This window comes from Xyrauchen texanus, chromosome 22, assembly GCF_025860055.1.
Source record: "Xyrauchen texanus isolate HMW12.3.18 chromosome 22, RBS_HiC_50CHRs, whole genome shotgun sequence".
NCBI classification, from domain to species: domain Eukaryota; kingdom Metazoa; phylum Chordata; class Actinopteri; order Cypriniformes; family Catostomidae; genus Xyrauchen; species Xyrauchen texanus.
Window position 1 is genome coordinate 36,074,070 of NC_068297.1, and position 23,915 is coordinate 36,097,984.

General features: G+C 38.9%; 1 protein-coding gene and 2 long non-coding RNA genes across 9 annotated transcripts; 2 read left to right on the forward strand and 1 right to left on the reverse strand.

Moving 5' to 3' along the window:
* Positions 1-1,622: 1,622 nt before the first annotated feature.
* LOC127662309 (uncharacterized) lies at positions 1,623-10,949 on the reverse strand. 2 transcript variants are annotated; one of them, XR_007972871.1, is made up of 4 exons: positions 10,913-10,949; positions 10,711-10,823; positions 10,019-10,090; positions 1,623-9,913 (listed from the first exon to the last, which is right to left on the reverse strand). It is a non-coding gene; the product is annotated as an uncharacterized LOC127662309 (long non-coding RNA). The 2 variants fall into 2 exon arrangements; XR_007972870.1 differs by having other exon boundaries at positions 10,711-10,931.
* A 5,175-nt stretch (positions 10,950-16,124) lies between these two features.
* LOC127662307 (ribonuclease H-like) lies at positions 16,125-19,265 on the forward strand. 6 transcript variants are annotated; one of them, XM_052153436.1, is made up of 2 exons: positions 16,125-17,679; positions 18,357-19,265. In XM_052153436.1, exons 1-2 carry the CDS (start codon positions 16,272-16,274, stop codon positions 18,362-18,364), a joined length of 1,416 nt encoding a protein of 471 aa, XP_052009396.1. In that variant the 5' UTR covers positions 16,125-16,271; the 3' UTR covers positions 18,365-19,265. The 6 variants fall into 6 exon arrangements, with proteins under 6 accessions (XP_052009396.1, XP_052009397.1, XP_052009398.1 ...); XM_052153437.1 differs by having other exon boundaries at positions 16,125-17,402; positions 17,552-19,265; XM_052153438.1 differs by having other exon boundaries at positions 16,125-17,376; positions 17,552-19,265.
* A 2,182-nt stretch (positions 19,266-21,447) lies between these two features.
* On the forward strand, positions 21,448-23,528 carry LOC127662171 (uncharacterized). The gene is made up of 5 exons (XR_007972862.1): positions 21,448-21,884; positions 22,011-22,204; positions 22,355-22,493; positions 23,293-23,328; positions 23,503-23,528. It is a non-coding gene; the product is annotated as an uncharacterized LOC127662171 (long non-coding RNA).
* Positions 23,529-23,915: the final 387 nt, after the last annotated feature.

The following is a 23,915-nucleotide window of genomic DNA, read 5'->3' on the forward strand; positions in this document are numbered from 1 at the left end:
TTTTCATAAAACCTACTTTTGCGAACTAGTCCTAGGTTTTTATTCTGATCGGGACCAATCCAGTGACAAACAATTCTATGGTGTCTCATTATCAAAAGTTATCGAAAAAAGTTTGAACTTTCGACTCGAGATGGCTATGATATGCGAAAATATCGGAAGTGGGAGTGCTTATGTAAGAGGTCAATTTTTAGATGTGTGGAAAAGTTGGTGTGGTTTTACCACATGGTGGCACTATAATACCAAATTAAATAACCATGAAATTGGCTGTAACTACTGATTAAGTTGAAAATCGGCATGCAGTGTCTTTGTCCAAGGTGCCATGACTGTCTATGAGGACAATGGCGTATCTAAAAAAACATGGCCGCCAACGGCCAATGAAGTTTGAGCACCTATTAGACAAGGTTAATAGAGGCCGATCGGCACAAAACTCGATGGGCTTGTTTGAATCCTGGCCCTAGATGTCTGTAAGAAATTTGAAAGAAATCAGACACCGAGTGGCGCTAATGAGTTTTACACCTCAGTAATCATGCTGACTTTAACACATAGACACAATATGCATATCATACCTTAGATCTCCTCATTCTGAACAACTGTGCCGCAAGAAGCACTGCTATCAAATCGTTCATTAAATATTGTAAATTATGTATGTAAAAAACATACATTTGCGAACTAGTCCTAGGTTTTTAGCTCAAACTCAATAAAACGAATGCAATAACTATCCAATATTGCATGCTTGATAAATAAAGTTAATACATTTTTACAAATGTGTGTAAAGGCCTTAAACCGCTTGAACCCCGTTAATTGCTGCTTGCAGCTTTATTTATTATTATTATTATTATGCCCTAAATTGATCGTGCAGTCCAAACCGTAATTCGTAGAGAGCTGAAACATTCAGGGAAAGTAGTCCCCCAGAGTACTACAGCATTTAAAATTTAGGCCTGATTGGCCTCAAGGTGGTGCTATAGTGATCATGTTTACATTTTGGCCCATAAATACTAAACCGTTTGTTGCACACTCAATTGTCTTAAATCATTGGATCATATCTACAAAACGAAAAGGCCAAATGTTACAAAACTTGATAAACATAGACAACAGGACATTCCGAGGAAGCACACAATGTCACGAAACATTCCGGCAATAGGGGGCGCTACAACAAAAAATGCTAATAACTCCTCTACCACATGATCAATGAAGTTTAAAATTGGAATGCATCTTGTAGGGGCCAAACGCTAACATATCCTACAATATCAGTTGGACAAATATAAAACAACTGCCAGCAGCCAATCATATTTTAGCAGCTAATAACATCAAATATGAATTGCCGACCATTAAGAAACTTGACATATTTGTAGGCAGTTTTAGATTGAGGCTGCGTACCAAGTTTTATGAAAACCGGCCACAAGGTGGCACTATAACAAGTACATTTACGTTTTCATCAATAACTCTGATACTCTAATAAACTGAATTTAATAATCTCAAAATTATATTTTCCTCTAATTACATTCACCAAGACCTACAAAATGTATATCTTCGTTTTATGACATTTTATCAAATATTTCCACTATTCTAATTTTCTAAAAAAGCTACTTTTTCAAACTCCTCCTAGGCCATATATCTGATTCTCACAAAAATTGGTGTGTGTCTAACATGAACCCTCTTGACGAAAAGCTATCAAAGGAATTTTGATTCGTTGAAGTGTTGCAAAGATATAAGCCAACAAATTAGTCAGGCTTCATCCATTTTGTGCATATTCACCAATATCTACCAAACGAAAAGGCCAAATGTTGTGAAAACTGAAACACATGTACAACAGCACATTTTGAGTCTCCATACAAAATCACGAGAAAATTGCCTATAGGGGGCACTAAAACATAAATAAATGCTCATAACTCCGCAACTCTATTATCAATGAAGTTGAAAATTGGTACGCTTCTTGTAGGGGCCAAATGCTTACATATTCTACAATATGACTCAGACAAATAAAAACATGGACGCCAGCACCCAACATATTTCAGCAAAATAGCTGTATAAATGGTGTGTAAATTATTGTATATTATCCAATGTTACCTGCTATTGTGAACTACATCTAGGACTCCCTAGTTCAATAATTATCAAAGAAAAGTTGAACTTTAGTTATTTATTTAGGGGTTGCATTTATCATGTGGGTTTGACCAAGTGTATCCAAAAGCCTATAATTCCTAAAATAAATATTCAAATTTCTAAAACCTTTTTGGTGATTGGGTGCTTTGTGGCTTTATAACAGTTAAAAAGTAAAACTTATACCACCATAACAATTATCCTGTTTCAGGATTATTGAACACAAGACATCAGTCATAATTAACAAATTCAGCAACTTACAAAGTACATATACATATAAAATACATTCCTTTTTTACATACTTTGAAAGTTCTTAAAAGGCTTGAACCCCGTTAATTGCTGCTTGCAGCTATATTATATTATAATTAATAAACATCAACATTATACACTTTGTATAATTACACATAATAAATGTACAAGGAGTGCACAGAAGAGAGGAAAAAAGTACAAGGGGGATGTAGGGATATACTGTATTAAATAACACAAAAATACATATAGAATTCAAATATAAATATTTCATAAAACTGACTAATCTTTATAAGTCCTATTTATAAGGCCTATTTATTCAGAGAGTCTCTAATACTGTCAATGTATAGTTTTACTTCACTTAATAAAACAAAGTTTTTTTTTTTATTTGAGTAAATTTGCATTTATGAATGTAAAATTTTGTCAGTATTATAATTAAATTAATAAAATAAAAGCAGAATTCTTCTTCTTTTGGACAATTGGTGAAGCCAAAAAGTATTCCCACAATAGTGAAAAAGGACTTGGACACTGAATATTGTAAATAATCAATTTCTTTACATTTAGCCATAGAGTAATCGAATTGTCAAAATAAATGTAAATCAGTTTCTTCGTGGTCATTGCAAAACACAGTTTGTATGTATATATTTTTTGAATTTCAGCAAATAACTATTTCTTGGATAGAATCTGTGTAGTTTATATGAAACCTCTTTCACCTTGTTCCTGATATGATACTTCTGAGGAAGTAACCACACCTTTTTTCCCCAGCATTTTACTTTTCCATGTAACAAAGAGTTTCAATATGACTCAACATAAGGCATAGAGATAATTTATCTTTGAAAAAGTGTGCGAATTGCCCTGTTATTATTTTTTAGCACCCATTGATAAACACGTTTTACCAACTAAGGTTTAAAAAATATAAAACGAGATCAATTCTATTAAATGGTATTTGCTAACACTTATAAACAACATCAAGTCAAGTGTTTTTTATTGTTGTTCAACCATATACAGTTAGTACAGTACACAGCGAAATGAGACAAAGTTCCTCCAGGACCATGGTGCACGACAAACACAGAACCACATGAGACTACACAGACTAAATAATATTTCTACATAAAATTTCTACCTAAAGTGCTACCAAAAAGTTACTAAAAGCAACAGGACAATGGATACAGTAAGAGACAGTGCAGCGCCGACCAGTACACATTTGTAATGAATAGTGCAACAAAATGCCAAATGTAAACATATCATACTATGAAATAGTTTTCTATGGACATAGCAGTTATTGAGGTAGCAGCTTGGTATACAGTGACAATAAATTAAAGTGCAACTCTGGACATGTGCAAAATTTGGATGGTGTACACGTGTGTGTGTGTGTGTGTGTGTGTGTGTGTGTGTGTGTGTGTGTTTGTGTGTGTCTGTCAGTTCAGTCTCTGAGTATTGAGGAGTCTGATGGCTTGGGGGAAGAAGCGGTTACACAGTCTGGCCCGAATGCTTTGGTACCTCTTGCCAGACAGCAGGAAGGTGAAGAGTTTGTGTGAGGGGTGTGTACGCACAACCTTGAGGCGGATGGGCTACAACAGCAGAAGACTCCACCGGGTACCACTCATCTCCACTACAAATAGGAAAAAGAGGCTACAATTTGCAAGAGCTCACCAAAATTGGACAGTTGAAGACTGGAAAAATGTTGCCTGGTCTGATGAGTCTTGATTTCTGTGGAGACATTCAGATGGTAGAGTCAGAATTTGGCGTAAACAGAATGAGAACATGGATCCATCATGCCCTGTTACCACTGTGCAGGCTGGTGGTGGTGGTGTAATGGTGTGGGGGATGTTTTCTTGACACACTTTAGGCCCCTTAGTGCCAATTGGGCATCGTTTAAATGCCACGGCCTACCTGAGCATTGTTTCTGACCATGTCCATCCCTTTATGGCCACCATGTACCCATCCTCTGATGGCTACTTCCAGCACCATGTCACAAAGCTCGAATCATTTCAAATTGGTTTCTTGAACATGACAATGAGTTCACTGTACTAAAATGGCCCCCACAGTCACCAGATCTCAACCCAATAGAGCATCTTTGGGATGTGGTGGAACGGGAGCTTCGTGCCCTGGATGTGCATCCCACAAATCTCCATCAACTGCAAGATGCTATCCTATCAATATGGGCCAACATTTCTAAAGAATGCTTTCAGCACCTTGTTGAATCAATGCCACGTAGAATTAAGGCAGTTCTGAAGGCGAAAGGGGGTCAAACACAGTATTAGTATGGTGTTCCTAATAATCCTTTAGGTGAGTGTAGATGGAGTCTGGGAGAGTGTCCAGATGGTAAAATAACACAAATAAATACAAATATAGCTGCAAGGAGCGATACCGGGGTCAAGCCAATTATCGGCACAATAAGCAGCACAAGATGAGGAGTTAGAAAAAGTTAACTTTCAATCACAAAAAAAACATTTATTTTAAAAATAACTAAAAATAGCTTGTCTTTAGAATTTTTGTCCAGTATGTGGCATTGTTGAGGATTCTCGCGAGCGCCCCCTTTGCGCCCTCGATGCGGCCTTCGCCGAAGCCTGCACTGATCCGGGGAGGGCACTTCCGCATTGGAACGTGGACACCGTCGCGCTGTTTTCTTTTTTGGCTCGAGGATTGTCGGCGGGAGAAAGATGGCGAAAGAAAAATTCCGTGGTGGGTCTGGCGACGACTGTGATGTGAATAAAGAAAATTAAGGAAGTAATGTAGATGGAGAGGAGAATGTTGAAGACATGAATAGCGAAAAGTGGTCTCAGATATCGCAAAAACGGAAAAACAGAGGATCAGATTCCGAGAAAACCGTAGGAGAAGGAGGAGAATCGTTAACAGATGAGGTACTAAAAAATCAGATAACAAATGAAAAGGTAACAGATGTGAAAAGATTGACATCAAATAGAAATGGGAAAAGAGAAGTGAGTACAACAGTGATGATAGTAGTGAATGGTAAAATACTACAAGAAAATGTCAAAATTGGATATGTGTGCTATCCAGTATGTCCATACATACCTGCATTGAGATGCTTCAACTGCCAAAGATTAAGACATGTGGCAGAAGTATGTAAAGGAAAGAAAAGGTGCTGTAAATGTGGAGGAGAACATGATTATGGGGAGAGTGGAGAACAAGTTGGACCGAAGTGCTGCAATTGTGGAGGCCCACATAGTGCTGCATACTAGGAAAATACAGCATAAAAACAAGCAATGGAAGTTATGAGGTACAAATCAGATTAAAATGTATCATATGCACAAGCAGTAAAGAATATTCAAAATGAGCAAGGAAACAAGATAAGTGATGGGAACTCTCATAACAATACAAATGAGATATCAAACAAGGGTACAGATATGGATAAAGCGAATATTGACTAAAGTATGCTCATGGTTAGTAAAGTGAGTTTCATTGCATTTATCAAAGAAGTCATTAACTGCAAGGCACAAACAAACAAAAGGACAGAGAAACTGAAAATAATCATATCTGCAGCAACACGTCAGCTTGGTATAACAGAAATAACAGTAGAGAAAATTCAGACACTCTTAGGCCAATCTGAGAATAATGCAAATTCTCAGTAATTACCAGACAATCAAAGGTTAAACAAATAATATGACATTCAGGACAGTACAATGGAATGCCAGAAGTCTGATCGCGAATTGCCAAGAGTTCAAAAGAATACAGTAGTACATAAATTAACAAATCCTCCAGATGTTATATGTATCCAAGAAACATGGCTTAAACCATGATTAAACTTATTAAACTGTTATTCCAGGGTACTTATCCATGAGAAAAGATAGAATAGAAACATTTATAAAAAATGGGGTGGCTTATAGGGAAGTAAATATAGAGAACAGAAACATTTCTAAAGAATGGGGTGGCTTATAGGGAAGTAAATATAGATACACAATATGAAGGTACTAAGGTGGAAGTATGGACACAGTTAGGAAAATTAATAATAATAAACTATTACAATCCATGTGAACAGTTATCCTTAATAGAATTAAACAAAATTTGGAGTAAATAAGAAGGTATGGTGATATGGTGTGGTAATTTTAATGCGCAAAGTGTTACATGGGGAAGTTTAAGCACAAATAAATATGGCATAGTGGTGGAATAATATATGGAGGAGAATTTATTGGTACCCTTAAATTATGGGAGTGGAATAAGGCTCAATATCAGAGATTCAACTAAGTCATGTATAGATCTAACAATAGTATCAGCAATAAAAGCACTAAAATGTCAATGGGAAATACTAGATCAATCAACAATTGGGAGTAATCATTATCCAGTAACCTGCACAATAGGATTAGAAATGCAAAGGAATGTAGTAGCAAAACAACAAAGATGGAAATTTGAGAAAGCAGATTGGGGGAAATATAATAGCATATGTAAGACAGAATTGATGAATTTAGGGTTAGGGTTAGTATTAATGCTTTAGCTTGCATGACATCTAGTTTATTTAGCATAGTTGCAGACGCAGATTCATATACAATACAACCATAGCCTGATCACAGAAGTCCAACATACCTTTTAATGATTGTTTGTCTGCACCCCAGTCTTGTCCTTCAACCTCTCTCATCAAGTATATTACTTTACAACATTTCTTTATAATATTCTCTATATGATCTTTTCAAGTTAACTTTTCATCAAACCACATTCCCAGATATTAAAACTTTACTTTGTTGATGTCCCATGTAATTTAAGTTGTTTGTTCTCTTTAATTTTTTTCTTCTTTGTAAATATCTGATAACATGTTTTGGATATTGAAAATTTGAACCCCCATTCTAAAGACAAATTTTCAACAATTCCTATTGCTTCTTGAATTCTCTCCATATTAAAGGATATACTCCTCCCTCTTTTGGGGTGTCTGATGACACTCCTTCAAATATGTCATTAATCATAATATTAAATAATATAGGGCTTATCACACTCCCCTGAGGTGTTCCGTTCTCCACTCTTACAATTTGAGACAATTCATTACTCGAACTTGGATAGTTCTTTAGAATAAAAAAACCTAAAACCCAATTATAGATTCTTCCCTCTATTCCAATTTTAATAATAAACCTTCTTTCAACCTCATGTCTTATGCCTTCTCAATATCAAAATAATCTGCCTCATTCATTGCTATTGCTTTCTTAACATCTGTTTCCAATTTTATTAGTCCATCCAATGTTGATCTACCTTTTCTAAAACCATTTTGATAAGGCGCTGACAATCTCTTAAGCTACGTACACACTGCCAGCGACTTTATCGCTGCAGGTCGCCAGTGGCTGGCGGTGAAGTCGCTAGTGGGTGTTCTCACTACTGGTTGCCTAGTAACGTTTATAAATGACATTCACGGATGTCATTCCATTGCTGTTGACAGCGAATCTCTTTTCTTGCCACTAAAAACAAACATTTTGTAGGGAAAAGACTAAATATAAATGGAATCAGTACATAAAATGCTTTATATCAAAGATGAATGAGAAACAAGGCGTGCTGTTTGCCAGAGCGGCTGTTTATCTGCGGCGAAAATGCAAATGTCGGTCTGTATGGGTCCATAAAATCCCCGCGATCTCAGATACACCTTTCCACGCAGTATTTTTCTTTAAAATGTCCTTGTACGTGGGAAGAGACATATCATAGAGCACTGGAACATTTCTAACAGCAAGAATTAGCCTTTCATCCATCTTTCCGTTACTGCAGGAGCTGAGAGAAAGAGAGAAGGATCACGTGAGCTCTCCCGTCGTCTCTCCTATTGGCTGTCGCTTCCGTTAGTCGCTCCAAAGTTGAACTTTTCTCAACTTTGTCGCGTCGCTGGACACGCCCACATCTAGCGCCAACGGTCGCGACAGCTCGTATCGCCGGAAGTCGCTGTGCTCGCATTGAAAATTAATGGTATTGAGTCGCTGTCGCGTGCGATGTCGCTGGCAGTGTGTACGTACCTTTACTCTCCAACACATAATACAGCCTATTTACAATAATTTTCTCCATCATTTTACATACAGTAGGTTAGATGTAAGTGCTATTGGTCTATAATTCCCAGCTATATATACATCTTTCCCCGGCTTAGCTATCAGAATTATTATGGCATGTTTCCATGATCTTGGCAGCCTCCCTTCTACCCATATCATATGGTCCATATAAGTCCAGTACTGCTTTAAGTATTATGTTGTCTACATATTTTAGCATAATATAACATACCAGACCTTTTCCTGGCACTGTTTGTTTAATTTGATATAATACTCTTTTAAGTTACCATATTTCAAATGCAACATCTATTGCTCCTCTCCCATCAGGTTTGTTATTATACATATATTGAACAGCTTTGACAAATTAAACATTCTTACCATCATGTAGACACCACAGGAATTCCCTGAATGGTGATGCTATCTCCTGACATAGATAATGCTAAAGTGATAGTGACACTCTGGGCACACATAGACACACACAGTCCCAGAAACATTACATTATCCACATCTCTAAATAAACAGTGTAACAGTGACATAACAAGAGCTATAACAAGAGCTCAGAGAATCAGAATCATAGCAAAGAAAATACATCAGCCTATGCCTAGGTCTAATTCCGATAGTATGTCACTAATTAATTTACCTTTATTATTCAAATACAAACCGTTTCATTAAGAAGTTTCATCTTATTGACTCTGGTGTCGATGTCATCTTCCGGGTCAGCAACTTCAAAATCATCTCCCATGGGACAGGTATTCATGACCTCTGGCAGACGTGGGTGTAGATGGAAGAGGAGGAAGTAGGGACTGTGTCTAGTGGAGTACTGATCACATAGGAAGCTTCCCATTAACTATTACATTTGTATTGAAGGGAAAAACTCCACCCTTGACATTACATATTAAATAAATTCATCAAATCAGTTTTAACATTGACAACTAACCGTAGATATTATAAATATAATAAGTAAGCATGTTAAAACACAACCTGCTTTGCAGTGTTGATTCCATACACCACAGCAGGAAGGTGGAGGTCCCAGTCATGGTTGTCATTTACATACTTCCTGAGAGTACGCTTGATTTTCTGATTGTTTCTTTCATCCTGTACATATCAATGCATTTATAAAGTTTACGAATAACCACAAGACAACGAAAGATCTTACAGAACAGATATCTAAAGAGTTATCTGTCCGTTGGTCTGGGGATGGTAAGCACTGGAGACAGCATGTTTGATTTTCACCGTACTGAAAATGCTGTTGTTGAGCTTTAGAGGGATTATCAGTTAAATTTGCAAGACTGGAGTAATTGTAGACAACAACATACATGTAGAGACTAGAGTAGGGGGAAACAACATAATAAAACCTTTACAAAACTTCACCTTGTTGACAAACTCCTTCCCTTGGTCTGTAATGATTTTCCTAACCATGCCGAACAATTACAACTTTGTGGTTATTTTTGCAGACATCTCAGCTGCTGTCTTATATTGCATGGGTTCTGCAATCACCCACTTGGTGTACAGGTCTGTCATGTAAGGACATACTTGTTGTTGCATGCTGTTTCTGGCAGTGGTCCAATCAAATCCAAACCAAGCACTTCCCAAGATTCTTTTACCTGCATGGCACAAAATTAGCATCAGCCAAATGCTGGGAAAACTGTACACAAGCTTGAGACTAGCTTGTTAGTCTCATCAATATGCTAAATTATTGTAAGCAGTACCTTATTGGAATGAAAGACTGGCACAACAATCTTGATGGGGTCATTCAACTGGCAGCGGTGACAAGATCTGACCTAAAAAGCAAAAAAAATGTTTTAACTAAATGTGTAGAAAAATATCCAGTTGATACAAGTTGGTGATGACAATAAATATAACTTCTAAATCAAGGAGGTATCGAACAATCAGAGGTGGCAAAAATAGACACATTCTTAAGTATAGATACTTGTAAAGAAAAAAAACTGGAAAAAGTAGAAGTAAAAGAAAAAGAAGAAAGTAAAAGTAAAGTACCACCAATGTAGTACATTACCCATTCTTTCACATCCTGGATAATTGTAGGCCAATAGTAGCCAGCAATAACCCTGTTGAGTGCCTCTGACACCACTGTGATTGCCAGTCCCAGGGTTATTGAGGCACTCCATAAGAACAGACCTCATCTCTTCCTCTGACAGGAAGAGAAGAGTTTTTGTTTTTTAGATGAAAAAAGAAAAAGTTGGAAAAAGTAAAAAGTCTACATTATATTCACTTTTTTTTTTTATAATACACAGATACGTGAGCTGAACAAGTACAGTTAACGTAGCTTAATATATTAGCTTAATAAGATATTTTAAACACAATTTGTGAATTAAGCACATGACCCTGGTTCCAGACAGTCAGTTCTCTTTTTTCATTATAAAATCTCTAGGTATGTAGTTACCTTTAATATTAAAATTCGTAGATGCCCGTTTCACCTTCCGACGCTCTGTGAAATTCTTGAATTTGTACATACGACACAAAATAATCCATATTCAGTCACTCTCCATCGCGACTCTATAAATCGAGAACATGCGCATTACAAATCGTGACAGTAAAGTCCATAGACATAATAAAGTATTTATTATGTCTATGGTAAAGTCGACCTGTAGAGCAGACTGTCGTAAAAACGTTGGCGATGACAGGAAGTGACATCAAATATGAGTTTTCGCACATGCGCAGTACCAATCGTATTTCCGGTACGGATAGAGTAGTGACGGAATCTTTTTTTTATTTTTTTTTATTGCATTAACATTAAACATATATATACATTGAATAGCAACAGTGGGGACATGTTGCTAACAAAGGGACAAATAAAAACAATACATAAGATATCACATATAAAGATTACATTTTCAATGTGACATCCCTAAGGATGTTATAGGTTTTTGAAGCCTGCTGAAAAATCCAGCTAAAACCAGCCTAAGCTGGTTGGCTGGTCTTAGCTGGTTTAAGATGGAAGTAGCTGGTTTTAGTTGGTCTCCCAGCCTGGCTTAGCTGGTTTTAGCTGGTCTCCAGCCTGGCTTAGCTGGTCAAGCTGGTCTCCCAGCCTGGACAAGTTGGTGGTCAGCTGGTCTCCCAGCCTGGTTTAGCTGGTTTTAGCTGGTCTCCCAGCCTGGCTTAGCTGGTCAAGCTGGTCTCCCAGCCTGGCTTAGCTGGTTTTAGCTGGTCTCCCAGCCTGGCTTAGCTGGTCTTAGCTGGTCTCCCAGCCTGGCTTAGCTGGTCAAGCTGGTCTCCCAGCCTGGCTTAGCTGGTCAAGCTGGTCTCCCAGCCTGGCTTAGCTGGTTTTAGCTGGTCTCCCAGCCTGGCTTAGCTGGTCAAGCTGGTCTCCCAGCTAAAACCAACACTGACCAGCTAAGACCAGCCTGACCAGCTAAGACCAGCCTGGCCAGCTAAGACCAGCCTGACCAACTAAGACCAGCTAAGACCAGCTAACCCAGCTAACAAAGTACCAGTTACGTAATTTTTCTGTACTTTTTGGTAATTTCATGACTTACTAACTGGTAACTTAACTACAACTTCGCAGGCCCGTAATTTCATTACCATTAAATTACCAATTCACAACGTTGTCATTACGGGCTCCTAATGTTGCAAGATAACCAAGAACGTTTCAGTTACGTAATATATTCGTAATTTTGTGTGCAATTGTATGACTTACTGGCAATGAGACTGCAATGTCCCAGGCCTGTAATTTTACCATCTTTCACGTAATAACTCAAGACAAATTGCATTTGTTTGTTTGTTTTTGTTGCTGTAGCATAACACCAAGTGTTGTACATCTGGAATACAGTTACATTTTGCAAAAAGGGGTCATATGAAATAAAATGTTAATAGTAATGTATTTCATGCTGAAGGGTGAGGGTCGAAATCCCTTGTCTCTTCAGATATATCAATACATATATATATATATATATCCTTTTATATCAATATCTATCTATATTCTGTTGCTTCTTTAATAAAATGATGAATTAACTATATGCATGATCACATAATCAATTTTATTTTTCTTATGCATAACTGAAATATACTTTGAATCATATGTGTGTTGGAATGTTAACTAGTGTCTTTTAAGGAACATTCCAGAGAGTCTCTCTCTCTGTCCTACCCGTAGTCTGAAGGTCCTTTGGGGATAAGCTTAGCTGTGATGAGAGGGGGCAGGGAGAATGTTAAACATATGTTCCAGATGTATTCTGTGGTTGATTTTTACCTGTCCATGACTAATTATATGATTTAAAATCCTATGTGATAGCACTTGAATAAGTAGAAGTGTAAATTTTCTCTTATTATCTCTTTAAGGGAAGGAATGCATGTTAAATCTTTCTTCTCCTTTGCCTGAGGGGTGAATATTTCGTATCTCACTGTTTTGGTTAAAATGACCTGATAAATGTGTGCTCTGGTTCCCTTGTGCGCAGAGAAACACTGTCGTTCGTCAGTGTTTCGTGTGTGCGTATTGACCTTCTACCCAGGTTTTGAACCCAGAGAGACACAGCAGGCAGACTCGAAGACGCCCGAGACCATCTGCGAGGTCACTTCAGATGTAAATCTCGGGCCAGGATGACAATTGCGCTGATTAATGTTGATGTGATATAGCTATCTATATGTTGTGACTTTATGCTCTGTTAGCAATCAGGAGTGAAATAATAGAATGTACTCCTTGCAAATGGTATAATTGATGTAAAATTTTGTGTAAGGTATGAGTTAGCTTTCGATCTCCTCGTGAGACTTTGCCGCTGGCTGTACCAATTTCACTGCAAACTATTCTTCAGTAAATTTTGGATTCTTTGATTGAACTTCTGACTCCTGGTGGTTTTCTTTCTCCATATCTGATCGGGTCATAACTGTTATACCCCTAACAGTTTGGTGGAGGATGCGGGCAATCACTCCGTGGTGGCATCTCTGGCAAATCAGCAAACAAGGTAGGAAGCTTTTTTTTTTTAATTGTTAGGGCTGTCTGACTGGAAGAGATTTTGAAGGGGAGCGGGAGAGCTTCACTCTGACGAGGCGTGTGAAGAGTCATTTAATTATACTATTGAGAGTATAAGAAGTCGCTGAGAGTGCTGTTTAAGTGGCAACAGCAAACAGCGCAAGTGAAGTCGCTGAGAGTGCTGTTTAAATGGCAACAGCAAACAGCGCAAGTGAAGTCGCTGAGAGTGCTGTTTAAGTGGCAACAGCAAACAGCGCAAGGGAAACGTGCTCTGTGAGGGGGCCCAGGTGGGCATGGGTGAAGCACCACCCCGGCAGAGTGCGTCCCTGGACGAGAGGTCCAGTGGCACCGTAAACCTGCTCAGTCTCTTCCAACTCAGATAGGGGTACCCCGAGCTTAGTGAATCAGGCAGTTAGGGATTCAGATATTAGTTATAAAATAAAATAAAATACAATAGGGATTGTTTTGCCAGGGATGCATCAGGAGCGGTCCCAAGTAAGTAAATAAATGGTGACCCTAATTGGTATGGATCAGTATATGTGACCAAGATGTTTGTGAAGAATACTTTGTGGTGAAATTGGTAGAAATCCAGTATTGTTGCTGCTATAGTTAATTTATCCACGTAAAATATTTGCTGCCAAAATCTTTTCGGTAGTGATTTTCAACTGTGACCAAGAAAAATGTCTGATAAAGGGAATTTTCTGAGTAGTTCTGACCAAAACGAGCAGGGCACACGCTGTAAACAGCTCTGCTCTGACGAGCTCAAATCGAAGAAATGTGCATGAAATCAAAAAGTTAACCCTTAGCAGACTGGACAATGTTTATTCTTGGGCTGTTCTTTTCTGAGAGGGAGCAGCTGTTGAATGGACATGTGTTAGATCATAACTCCTTTTATATCAAAGTGATGAGTAAGAATATTTAGATTATAAAAGGAGTGATCACTTTAAAGCGATTGAATTGTATTTGGGAAATCACATTTTCTGGACAAACAATAAAGCTTTGAGTGTATTGCGTTAAACTGAAGTCAAATAAGTTATTGAATTTTAAACCAAGGGTGTATTTAAGATAAGTGTTGTTATATTTAGGCTGCAGAACAAAAAAGGCGCTGATAGGGCCAAATATTTATCCGTGTTTGCCTATTCATGGATTTGTAAACTGGGTGGTGTACCCTTAAACCATGAAAAGGCAATTCCAAATATGATGGACGGAGGTCTAGTTTGATTGCCCAGCGTGATAGAGTGGCAAAAATTATTGGGCAGGAAGTCGGCTGTGATCTGTGTAGTTTGAGTGAGGGTCTCGAGGCTGTTTGTGAAAAGGCAGAAAAATGCTGTAAAAAAATTCACAGTGCCCTTAGAGTATGAGTCAAAGGAGAAGGGTAGAACATTTAACCATGTGTTTTTGTGTTCACCATCTTGTCCGGTACCTCTAATGGCCAGAGATTTAATGTGTGAATTAAATTTGACCCTTACTTCCTTTGGAAGTAAATATGTTGTTCTAAATTTGAACCGCAGTGGGCTTATGAATGGTGTGTGAAAACTGAGACTGTGAAATTTGATAAGATTTTCTGGGAAAAAGTGTGTGTGCTCTCAGCTTGCCTGACAGAAAAACAAATGCAGTTCTACTTTGATAGCAGGGAACACTGAGACACTTTATCAGTGATCAAGGCCAAAGAGCATTCAGTCTCAGTCACCATTCACTTTCATTGAGAAAAAAAACACAATGAAGCTGAATGTGGTCTGCTGTGAGCAGATGTGGGCCCCTGTGTGAGAGAATGCATTAAAGCAACAGATTGGGCTAAATAAATGCAGGCGTGAAACACAGCAAAAGTATAGGAGCATTTATGAAGATGAATGTGGTCTGAGGTGATCAGTCTCTAGCAAGCTTCTTAACATTTCATTTTGTATTCCAGCTAGCCGATGATGAGTGTGAAGGATGCCTTATTTTGATTGACACGGGCGCGACTGTATCAATTACAGATCTCGATCTTGAGATCACTTCTAACACTGTGTAAAAGCCACTGTATTGCATACTTTGCAGATGATAAGTGCAGATTTAACAATTTGGCTCATTGTCTCTTTAATTATGAATATTGACTGGAGGCATTTTGAGTTTATTTCTCTTTATTATTCTCTGTGGGTGCTTGGCTGCAATGAAACAATTCGCTTATCTCAGTCGTGGCCACCTGGGAGCTGGCGTTTGACCATTGATTACACTTCTCTGAATTCAGTGTCTGAGAAAATGCACCCTCTGGTGGCCAACCCCGCAACAACTATCTTACATGAGATAGGATCTGAACATTGTCTTTTTACTGCTTTAGACATATCTAACGGTTTTTGGACTTGTCCCCTAGCCAAGGAGGACCAAGGCAGATTTGCTTTCACCAGCAGGGGTCGCCAATGGACATGGAGTCGTTTGCCACAAGGTTTCTGCAACTCGCCCACACTGATTCACCAGGTACTAGCATCCTTCATCGATCCGGTAAGAAAACAAATTGAGTGTGACGGATCTGTTGTCCTACAATATGTGGATGACATTTTAATTGCTAGTCCAACCAAGTTCAAACATTTGACTGCTGTGCAGACTGTTTTGAATGCCCTCCAAAACGGGGGATTCAAAGTAAACTTGAAGAAAGCACAGCTAGCACTGCCTGAAGTGACTTATTTGGGGCAAATTGTGGGTGTGCACGGCAGACGCATCACTCCTGAACGAGTTAAAGCTATCATTGAACTTCCAAAACCAAACACGGTTACTGGTCTAAGGCAAGTAATGGGTCTTTTGAATTACTGTCGCCAGTATGTTTCTGAATACACTGAACTTTCTAAACCACTCACAGAGGCGCTGAAAGGAGGAAAACCTGGATCGGAGCAGATCGACTGGACTGAGGAGATGGAGGAGGCGTTTGTGAGTATCAAAGAAACTCTTGCTTCCTCCCCAGCATTACGTCATGCCGATGCCAGCAGGCCAGTTCCATCTATGGACATGGAACTCGATCCTATTCAGCGGCCCTGGGTCAAAGGGTTCCAAGAAGAAACTCCTATGGGATGGTAGGCTATTACTCAGCTCCTATTCCTGTTTCAATGGCAGGACAGCATCCGTGCCTGTTGATATGCGACTGTGCAGAGTGGGCCGTAAAGATTACAGAGGACATTGTGACTCATCAGAAGGTGATACTGCACACTAGACACCAGATTTTGAAACTGTTAACAAACACTCGTTTAGGCTCTATCTCTAATCAAAGACGAGCTAAATGGGAGACCACTCTCTTGAGTAAAAATGTGGATATAAATATTGACATTGAATCTGCTATCAACCCTGCCTCCTTACTTCCAGAAGAAGGAACTGCACACAACTGTGCCCGACTGATCGAGACGGACAGCCAGAGCCCTCTTCAATCTGAACCACTTTCTGATGCCATGAAGTTGTTCGTGGATGGTTCCAGCTTTCATGAACAGGGAAAAGGTTTCAACGGCTGGGCGGTTGTAAATGAACATGGTGAAACTGTTGACTGTGGTTCTCTTTCAGGAGGAGGGGCTCAAGTGGCCGAGCTGGTCGCATTGACACGAGCATTGCAGTATGGCCAGGGGAAACGAGTCAATGTTTACACTGACAGCCGTTATGCATATGGTGCGGTTCATGACTTCGGCCCTGTGTGGAGACGCAGAGGATTTCTAACCACTGCCGGTCTGCCGATCTCTCATCAACAGCAGGTAAAAGAACTTATGAATGCCTGTGATCTTCCTGCAACAGGAGCAGTTATCAAAGTCACTGGACATGCAACGGACAATTCTCCTGAGGCCACAGGAAACCGAGCTGCTGACACAGCTGCCAGAGATGCTGCAACACGGACTGAGACTTGCGTGAGTGTTATGGCTCTTGCTCCTCAGGAGAGTGAGACCCCCAGAGACATTTTTAAACTCTATGATGAGGATGACCCTGAAGAGATAGAACAATGGACAAAATTAGGAGCGCAGAAAAATGCAGAAGGACTGTGGAAATGTAATAAGCGTTTTGTTTGTCCTGTTTCTGCTAGAACTGAACTAATGTCTTTGTATCATGGTTTGGCACATGCAGGTCCTGAAAAACTACATGCAATGATTTCCAAAACCTGGTGGTGGCCACGACTGAGGGCTTCTTGCAATGATTTTTGTAAGAGATGTCTAGTATGCCTTAACGTTAATTCTTCTTCTAAGCTGAAAATTCCATTAGGACATGCCCCTCGACCTCAAGGGCCATGGACACACCTCCAAATTGATTTCATAGGTCCACTGCCCCCTAGTGGAGGTTTTACATACATTCTAATGATTGTTGATCTGTTTTCCAGATGGGTTGAGGCATTTCCACTGAGAAACTGCACAGCAGATGCAACCGCCAAGATTATGTTGAATGACGTTTTCCCAAGATGGGGTTTGCCCTTACAAATTGATTCAGATCAGGGTACACATTTTACTGGTAAGGTGATGAAAAATGTCATGAAGTTGATGGGGGTGAGGCAACACTTTCACATTCCATTTAGGCCCCAATCTAGCGGATCTATTGAACGCACTAATCGTACGCTTAAAACTTCATTGAGAAAGAGATTGTTGGAGTGGGGGAAAGGGTGGCATGCGGCTGTCCCAGCGATTTTGTTAAGCATGAGAGCCAGCCCTAACAAGACTACACAGCTCAGCCCTTTTGAGGTAATGACAGGTTGCTACATGCGGCTGCCCTGGGATGCCCCTTGCAACATGAGGGACCATCCGGGCCTTTGAAAGACGCTTTACAAAATTATCTGAAAGCTTTGGATGACAGTCTGCGAGACACACGGGTTAGTGTTAGCACACGACAAGCAGATCGAGATAATTTTGAGCAAAAAGACATGCCTGCTTTGCCTGAAATAGGTGACAATGTAATGCCACGGCGGGAGATAGTTTCCCCCTTAGGTCCGAAATTTGATGGGCCTTATCAGGTGGTATTGACCACTAACACCTCTGTTCTACTGGACAGGGGTGTTTTGGGTACAGTATGGAGAAATTGGTCACAGGTGAAACCACTTGAAAAGTGTAACAACGTACTACCTCGGGATCATTAAATGTCTGTCGTGTATGTTAAAATTTTAGAATTCTAGAACAAATGTTTTATCATTACAGATGGCTGAAACCGACGACATACTGAAGCTGCTAATTCTTCAAGAAGAAGTGCGTAGTGCGAGACGACTGATAGTGAAACGAGCTTTCATCCGATTGGTACTTCCGCTCTCGTTGGTATTTTTAATTCTGATCGCTTTATCATTTTTGATGTGGATTCAAATTTCAATTTGGACAGGGAGATTCCATGCGTTTTCAACGCATTGGGATTGCGAGGAGATCGATAACCGTCCATCATGGGTACAATACCCATGTCTAAATTCAACGGAGGGTCTAAATTTAATTCCGACTATGTACCAAAAGGTAAATGATCGTTGTTATCATCTGGACGGAAATGAGACAGTGACCTATTGGCTTGGTCACTCCCCAAATTATCCCGATACTACCCTCATTATGCAAAAAGGTCGGTGGATGGGGAGTGGGTGTCCTCTGTCTGTGTGTGTGGATGTGTGTTCGTTTCTGTTTTTCTTATGTATGCAGGTCTGCTTGCAGTAACTTGAACCCTTCCGAGGAGGAAAACCGACTGAGAAAACTGACGACAGGCTTGGAAGAGAAACTTAAGAAGGATAACATCAATGCCCTGTTGTGAGTGGAAGGGGGGAGAGCCTTTGCGTGGGGACTGGGAATTTTTAGTATCCAGCATGTCCGCAATGAGGCGAAGAGACAAGTGTGACCCGTCAGGGAAGCATGCGTTACCACTCCACCTTCCGTAGTGACCTCACTTGGTAGACCAGACGTGGCGGTATTGGACCCCACATTGGTCTAAAACGGGGGACTGAAGGGTGAGCGTCGAAATCCCTTGTCTCTTCAGATATATCAATACATATATATATATATCCTTTTATATCAATATCTATCTATATTCTGTTGCTTAACTTCTTTAATAAAATGATGAATTAACTATATGCATGATCACATAATCAATTTTATTTTTCTTATGCATAACTGAAATATACTTTGAATCATATGTGTGTTGGAATGTTAACTAGTGTCTTTTAAGGAACATTCCAGAGAGTCTCTCTCTGTCCTGCCCGTAGTCTGAAGGTCCTTTGGGGATAAGCTTAGCTGTGATGAGAGGGGCAGGGAGAATGTTAAACATATGTTCCAGATGTATTCTGTGGTTGATTTTTACCTGTCCATGACTAATTATATGATTTAAAATCCTATGTGATAGCACTTGAATAAGTAGAAGTGTAAATTTTCTCTTATTATCTCTTTAAGGGAAGGAATGCATGTTAAATCTTTCTTCTCCTTTGCCTGAGGGGTGAATATTTCGTATCTCACTGTTTTGGTTAAAATGACCTGATAAATGTGTGCTCTGGTTCCCTTAGTGCGCAGAGAAACACTGTCGTTCGTCAGTGTTTCGTGTGTGCGTATTGACCTTCTACCCAGGTTTTGAACCCAGGGAGACACAGCAGGCAGACTCGAAGACGCCCGAGACCATCTGCGAGGTCACTTCAGATGTAAATCTCGGGCCAGGATGACAATTGCGCTGATTAATGTTGATGTGCTATAGCTATCTATATGTTGTGACTTTATGCTCTGTTAGCCAATCAGGAGTGAAATAATAGAATGTACTCCTTGCAAATGGTATAATTGATGTAAAATTTTGTGTAAGGTATGAGTTAGCTTTCGATCTCCTCGTGAGACTTTGCCGCTGGCTGTACCAATTTCACTGCAAACTATTCTTCAGTAAATTTTGGATTCTTTGATTGAACTTCTGACTCCTGGTGGTTTTCTTTCTCCATATCTGATCGGGTCATAACTGTTATACCCCTAACAATGCATTCTTTGTTTTGTATCCGTTTGCTTTACTGTCTCAGATGATTAATTATTTGGACATTACATTTTTTAATCCTCTGCAACAGAATACAAACCACAATTTGGGATCCTGACATGTCAAATTCCTATGCTATGTGGAGGTCCTCTGGATAAAGACAACACACACATATATTCAACTTTATGAAGGCACTTTATTTAGACCAGGATACACAATTTCTGTATCAAACAGGCTTCTTAAAGGTTGCAATATATTTATCACTTGATATGATCCACATATTAATTTGCTACAGGTGTGTAATGCTTTGTAGTAACTTGTAAAAAAAAATGGCCAACTTAACCCCCTATTGTCTGACCTAAATTTAGGCAACGTATCGGATCTTCACACTGACATTTTTTCCATTCCCCCACACATTAACTTTGTGTGGGGGAACAAAGTTGACTTTGACATTAACTCTCAGGGATACAGTAGGACATTTAATGATAACAAGGCAGTAAGTATACTGTATGATATGACATTTTGAAAAGGAACCACGATGCACAAAATTGCTATGTACACAAATTTACTTAAAGGGATACACTTTAATGATTGCAGGATCCGTACCTAACCGTACGTTCACACCAGAGGCAGCGAGAGCGTCAAATCGACCGGAAGTCATTCATTTTCAATGACAGCCAGCGTCTCTCCGCGGCGAGAAGCAGCGCGGCGAGTCTTGGGCGGCGTGGGCGTCAGATGGAAGTTCAAGTGCAGTCAACATTATGGTAATGAGCTGTGACGCATTTCGGCGGCAACCTATTGGAATATAGAAGTGCTCCGCTCTAGCTAAGTCTAGAGAACACAACCGTGTAAACTTTGGTTCCCACCAAGCATTCGTTCCGAAGATAAAATGGAGGAGAAACGAATTATTGCCGTGACGGGTTTCCCTGTAATATATGACCAAGACCACAGTTATTACTACAAATGTATTTTATTTTTTATAACAAACAACTATAATTTTAATTACTTACTGCCATCGATCGATTAATTATTTTCACATTTTAAAGAGTACATGAGGATATACGCTACTTGTGATAGGTCGGCAAAAAGTAAATGGTCGACATGTCTGGATGTTTAAATTGCGGCCCCTTTAAAAATAATTCACAAAACAAAGCATTCTGAACAAACGTTGCCGCCTATTTCAACTACGTCAGAGCGTCCACGAGCGTCCTTGAGCGTCGAAGGCAGGGCAGCCAGAGCGAATTTTGACGCTCTCACCGCTTCTGGTGTGAACGTACAGTTAATGCGCTTACGCAGCACAGTCTGCGCATGCGCATTGTCTTGTGACGTTAGAGACATAAATAGATTTAAAAAAATAAAATGCTTATAGAATCCAAAAAAAATAAAAATAAATAAATAATGTAATGCAAAGGAAAACAAAATATCAAAATTTCCGTTCATTAAAAAAAGCAGCTTGATTACGTCGTTTAACTTCTTTTTTTTTTTTTTTTAAATAACCGTTGCCTGATGCGGGAATTCCGACAGTGACCACACGCTGGAAGACACAAGGCGATTATGTTCGCGTTCATTAAATGGGTGGAGGATGAGAAATTCCCAATTCTGCCCACTGAACATATTAGAAAATTTTATGAGGATGAATACACAGCGGGAATGGACGAAAATTACATTTACTTGGTGGAGTTGCGCCAAGGCGTCAAAGAGCCGAAAGGGGGGTGGGTGGCCGGCCTATGAGGCCTCCATCATCAAGATAGCAGGTGCCTATTTTTATTATGCTATTTCCAATATAATACTCTTATATTATCATCTATTATTCTGTATACCGTTTGTAGATTTATAACAAAACGTCAGTAAACTATTCATTTTGTTATTTTTTATTTTAGATAACATCAATTAATAGGTAGTAGGCCTATGTAGCGTTATTCTACCTCCTCAGAAAGGGAAAGAACTTTACAAATGAAACTTAAGGAAATTGAAGAACAGCTACCCAAGTCAGACACTGAAGAGAAAGAGTAAACCTTCAATGAATCTCATAGAGGCCGCAGAGATGAGAGCGGAACCAGCAGCTAAGAAAAAGGTTAGTGTTGGTCAGAACGCTGTGTGTGTGTGTGTGTGTGTGTGTGTGTGTGTGTGTGTGTGTGTGTGTGTGTGTGTGTACATATATATATTTACATAATTATAATTACATATAATTGTACTTGTTTACAGTCAATGATGTATGTTTAAGGTACACCTCACAGACCTACCAAATGATCTAAAGGTATGGAATGAAAGAAAAATTCTACAGCGTGTGATAAATCAGCCGAGAGAAGAGAACACGAATCTAAATAAAGAGAATGAGAGGCTGAAAAATTAAATGCTTGAACGTAAGTACTGTACTAATAAAATTTTATATATATATATATGTTTGTGTGTGTGCGCGCTTACACTAACCACAGTTTGGTCTTTCAACTGTTTTTTGTTTTGTTTTGTTTGTTTTTAAAAAAAAATCAAAATATATTCACATTTAATTTTACTTTCACTGAAATCCCAACTCTCCTTCTGGCTATAGACCACTTAGGGAGGTTAGAATTGTTTACATAATATAAAGCACAGACTAATGACAATGTTCCACATTTCCTTGCCTTTTTAAACTTAAGACCTTTATAGAGTTTTTTGGTTGCTCAGTAGTAATATTTCTGCCTATTTATTTCAGCCCATGAAATCAAATGCAGATGTCCCTGAAATAAGATTTAAATCTAATTCATTAATTTGTTTGTCATTGTTGTTGTTGTTGTTGTTGTTGTTGTTGTTGTTGTTGTTGTTGTTGTTGTTGTTGTTGGTGGTGGTGGTGGTGGTGGTGGTGGTGGTGGTGGTGGTGCAGTTTACAATAGCTTGTGGAGTCTGTTGCAGATGTTCATGATGTACATTTTACATGTTGTTCATATCTATGAACATATGATATAGATAAAAAACAAAACAAACTTGTGCATTGTACTCAGGACCACGATCACGAATGGATGGATGGGGCGGGACCCTTGCACTGGGGCCCGCACCATGCTTGTGACGTCCCTGATTGTTCTTGCATCTGAACAAGGAATAGTCTGCTTTCTAAATGTTTTTCTGATGTACAGTATTAAGTGACTTGTTTCTAATATATGAATTTCTCTCTTACAAATGTCAAAGATTCCATCTCATGTTCCCATCTCACATGCTCATAAAGTAAGTATTTGCTGCTTTTTATGTAATGTCTGTGCCACATGCTATTATGTCACATACGAAGCATAACTATTAAAATAATGACTGTTTTCTTGAGATCATTAGATAAACTTATATTGTAACAACAATTGTCCAGTACTATTGCTAACATATATCCATTTACTGTATTAATTTTAGCCTTTGGAATCAAATGAAGATTTCCTTGATGTAAGTTATGCATTTTTAACTATTGTTTTTATTATAAATATACTTGTACAAGTTAGGAACATTATTCATAGCATCCTAGTGATTTGAACATGACTGTGGTAGATAAAGATTAGTTCACCTAAAATAGATACTCTCATCATTTACTCACCCTTGTGTTGTTTCAAGTTTGTATGACATTTTTTCTTCAGCATAACAGCAAGATATTTTCTGATGGAGATATGGTGAGTATATGCATATACAGTGCATCTGGAAAGTATTCACAGCGCTTCACTTATTCCACATTTTGTTATGTTACAGCCTTATTCCAAAATTGATTAAATTAATTATTTTCCTCAAAATTCTACAAACAATACCCCATAGTGACAACGTGATAGAAGTCTGTA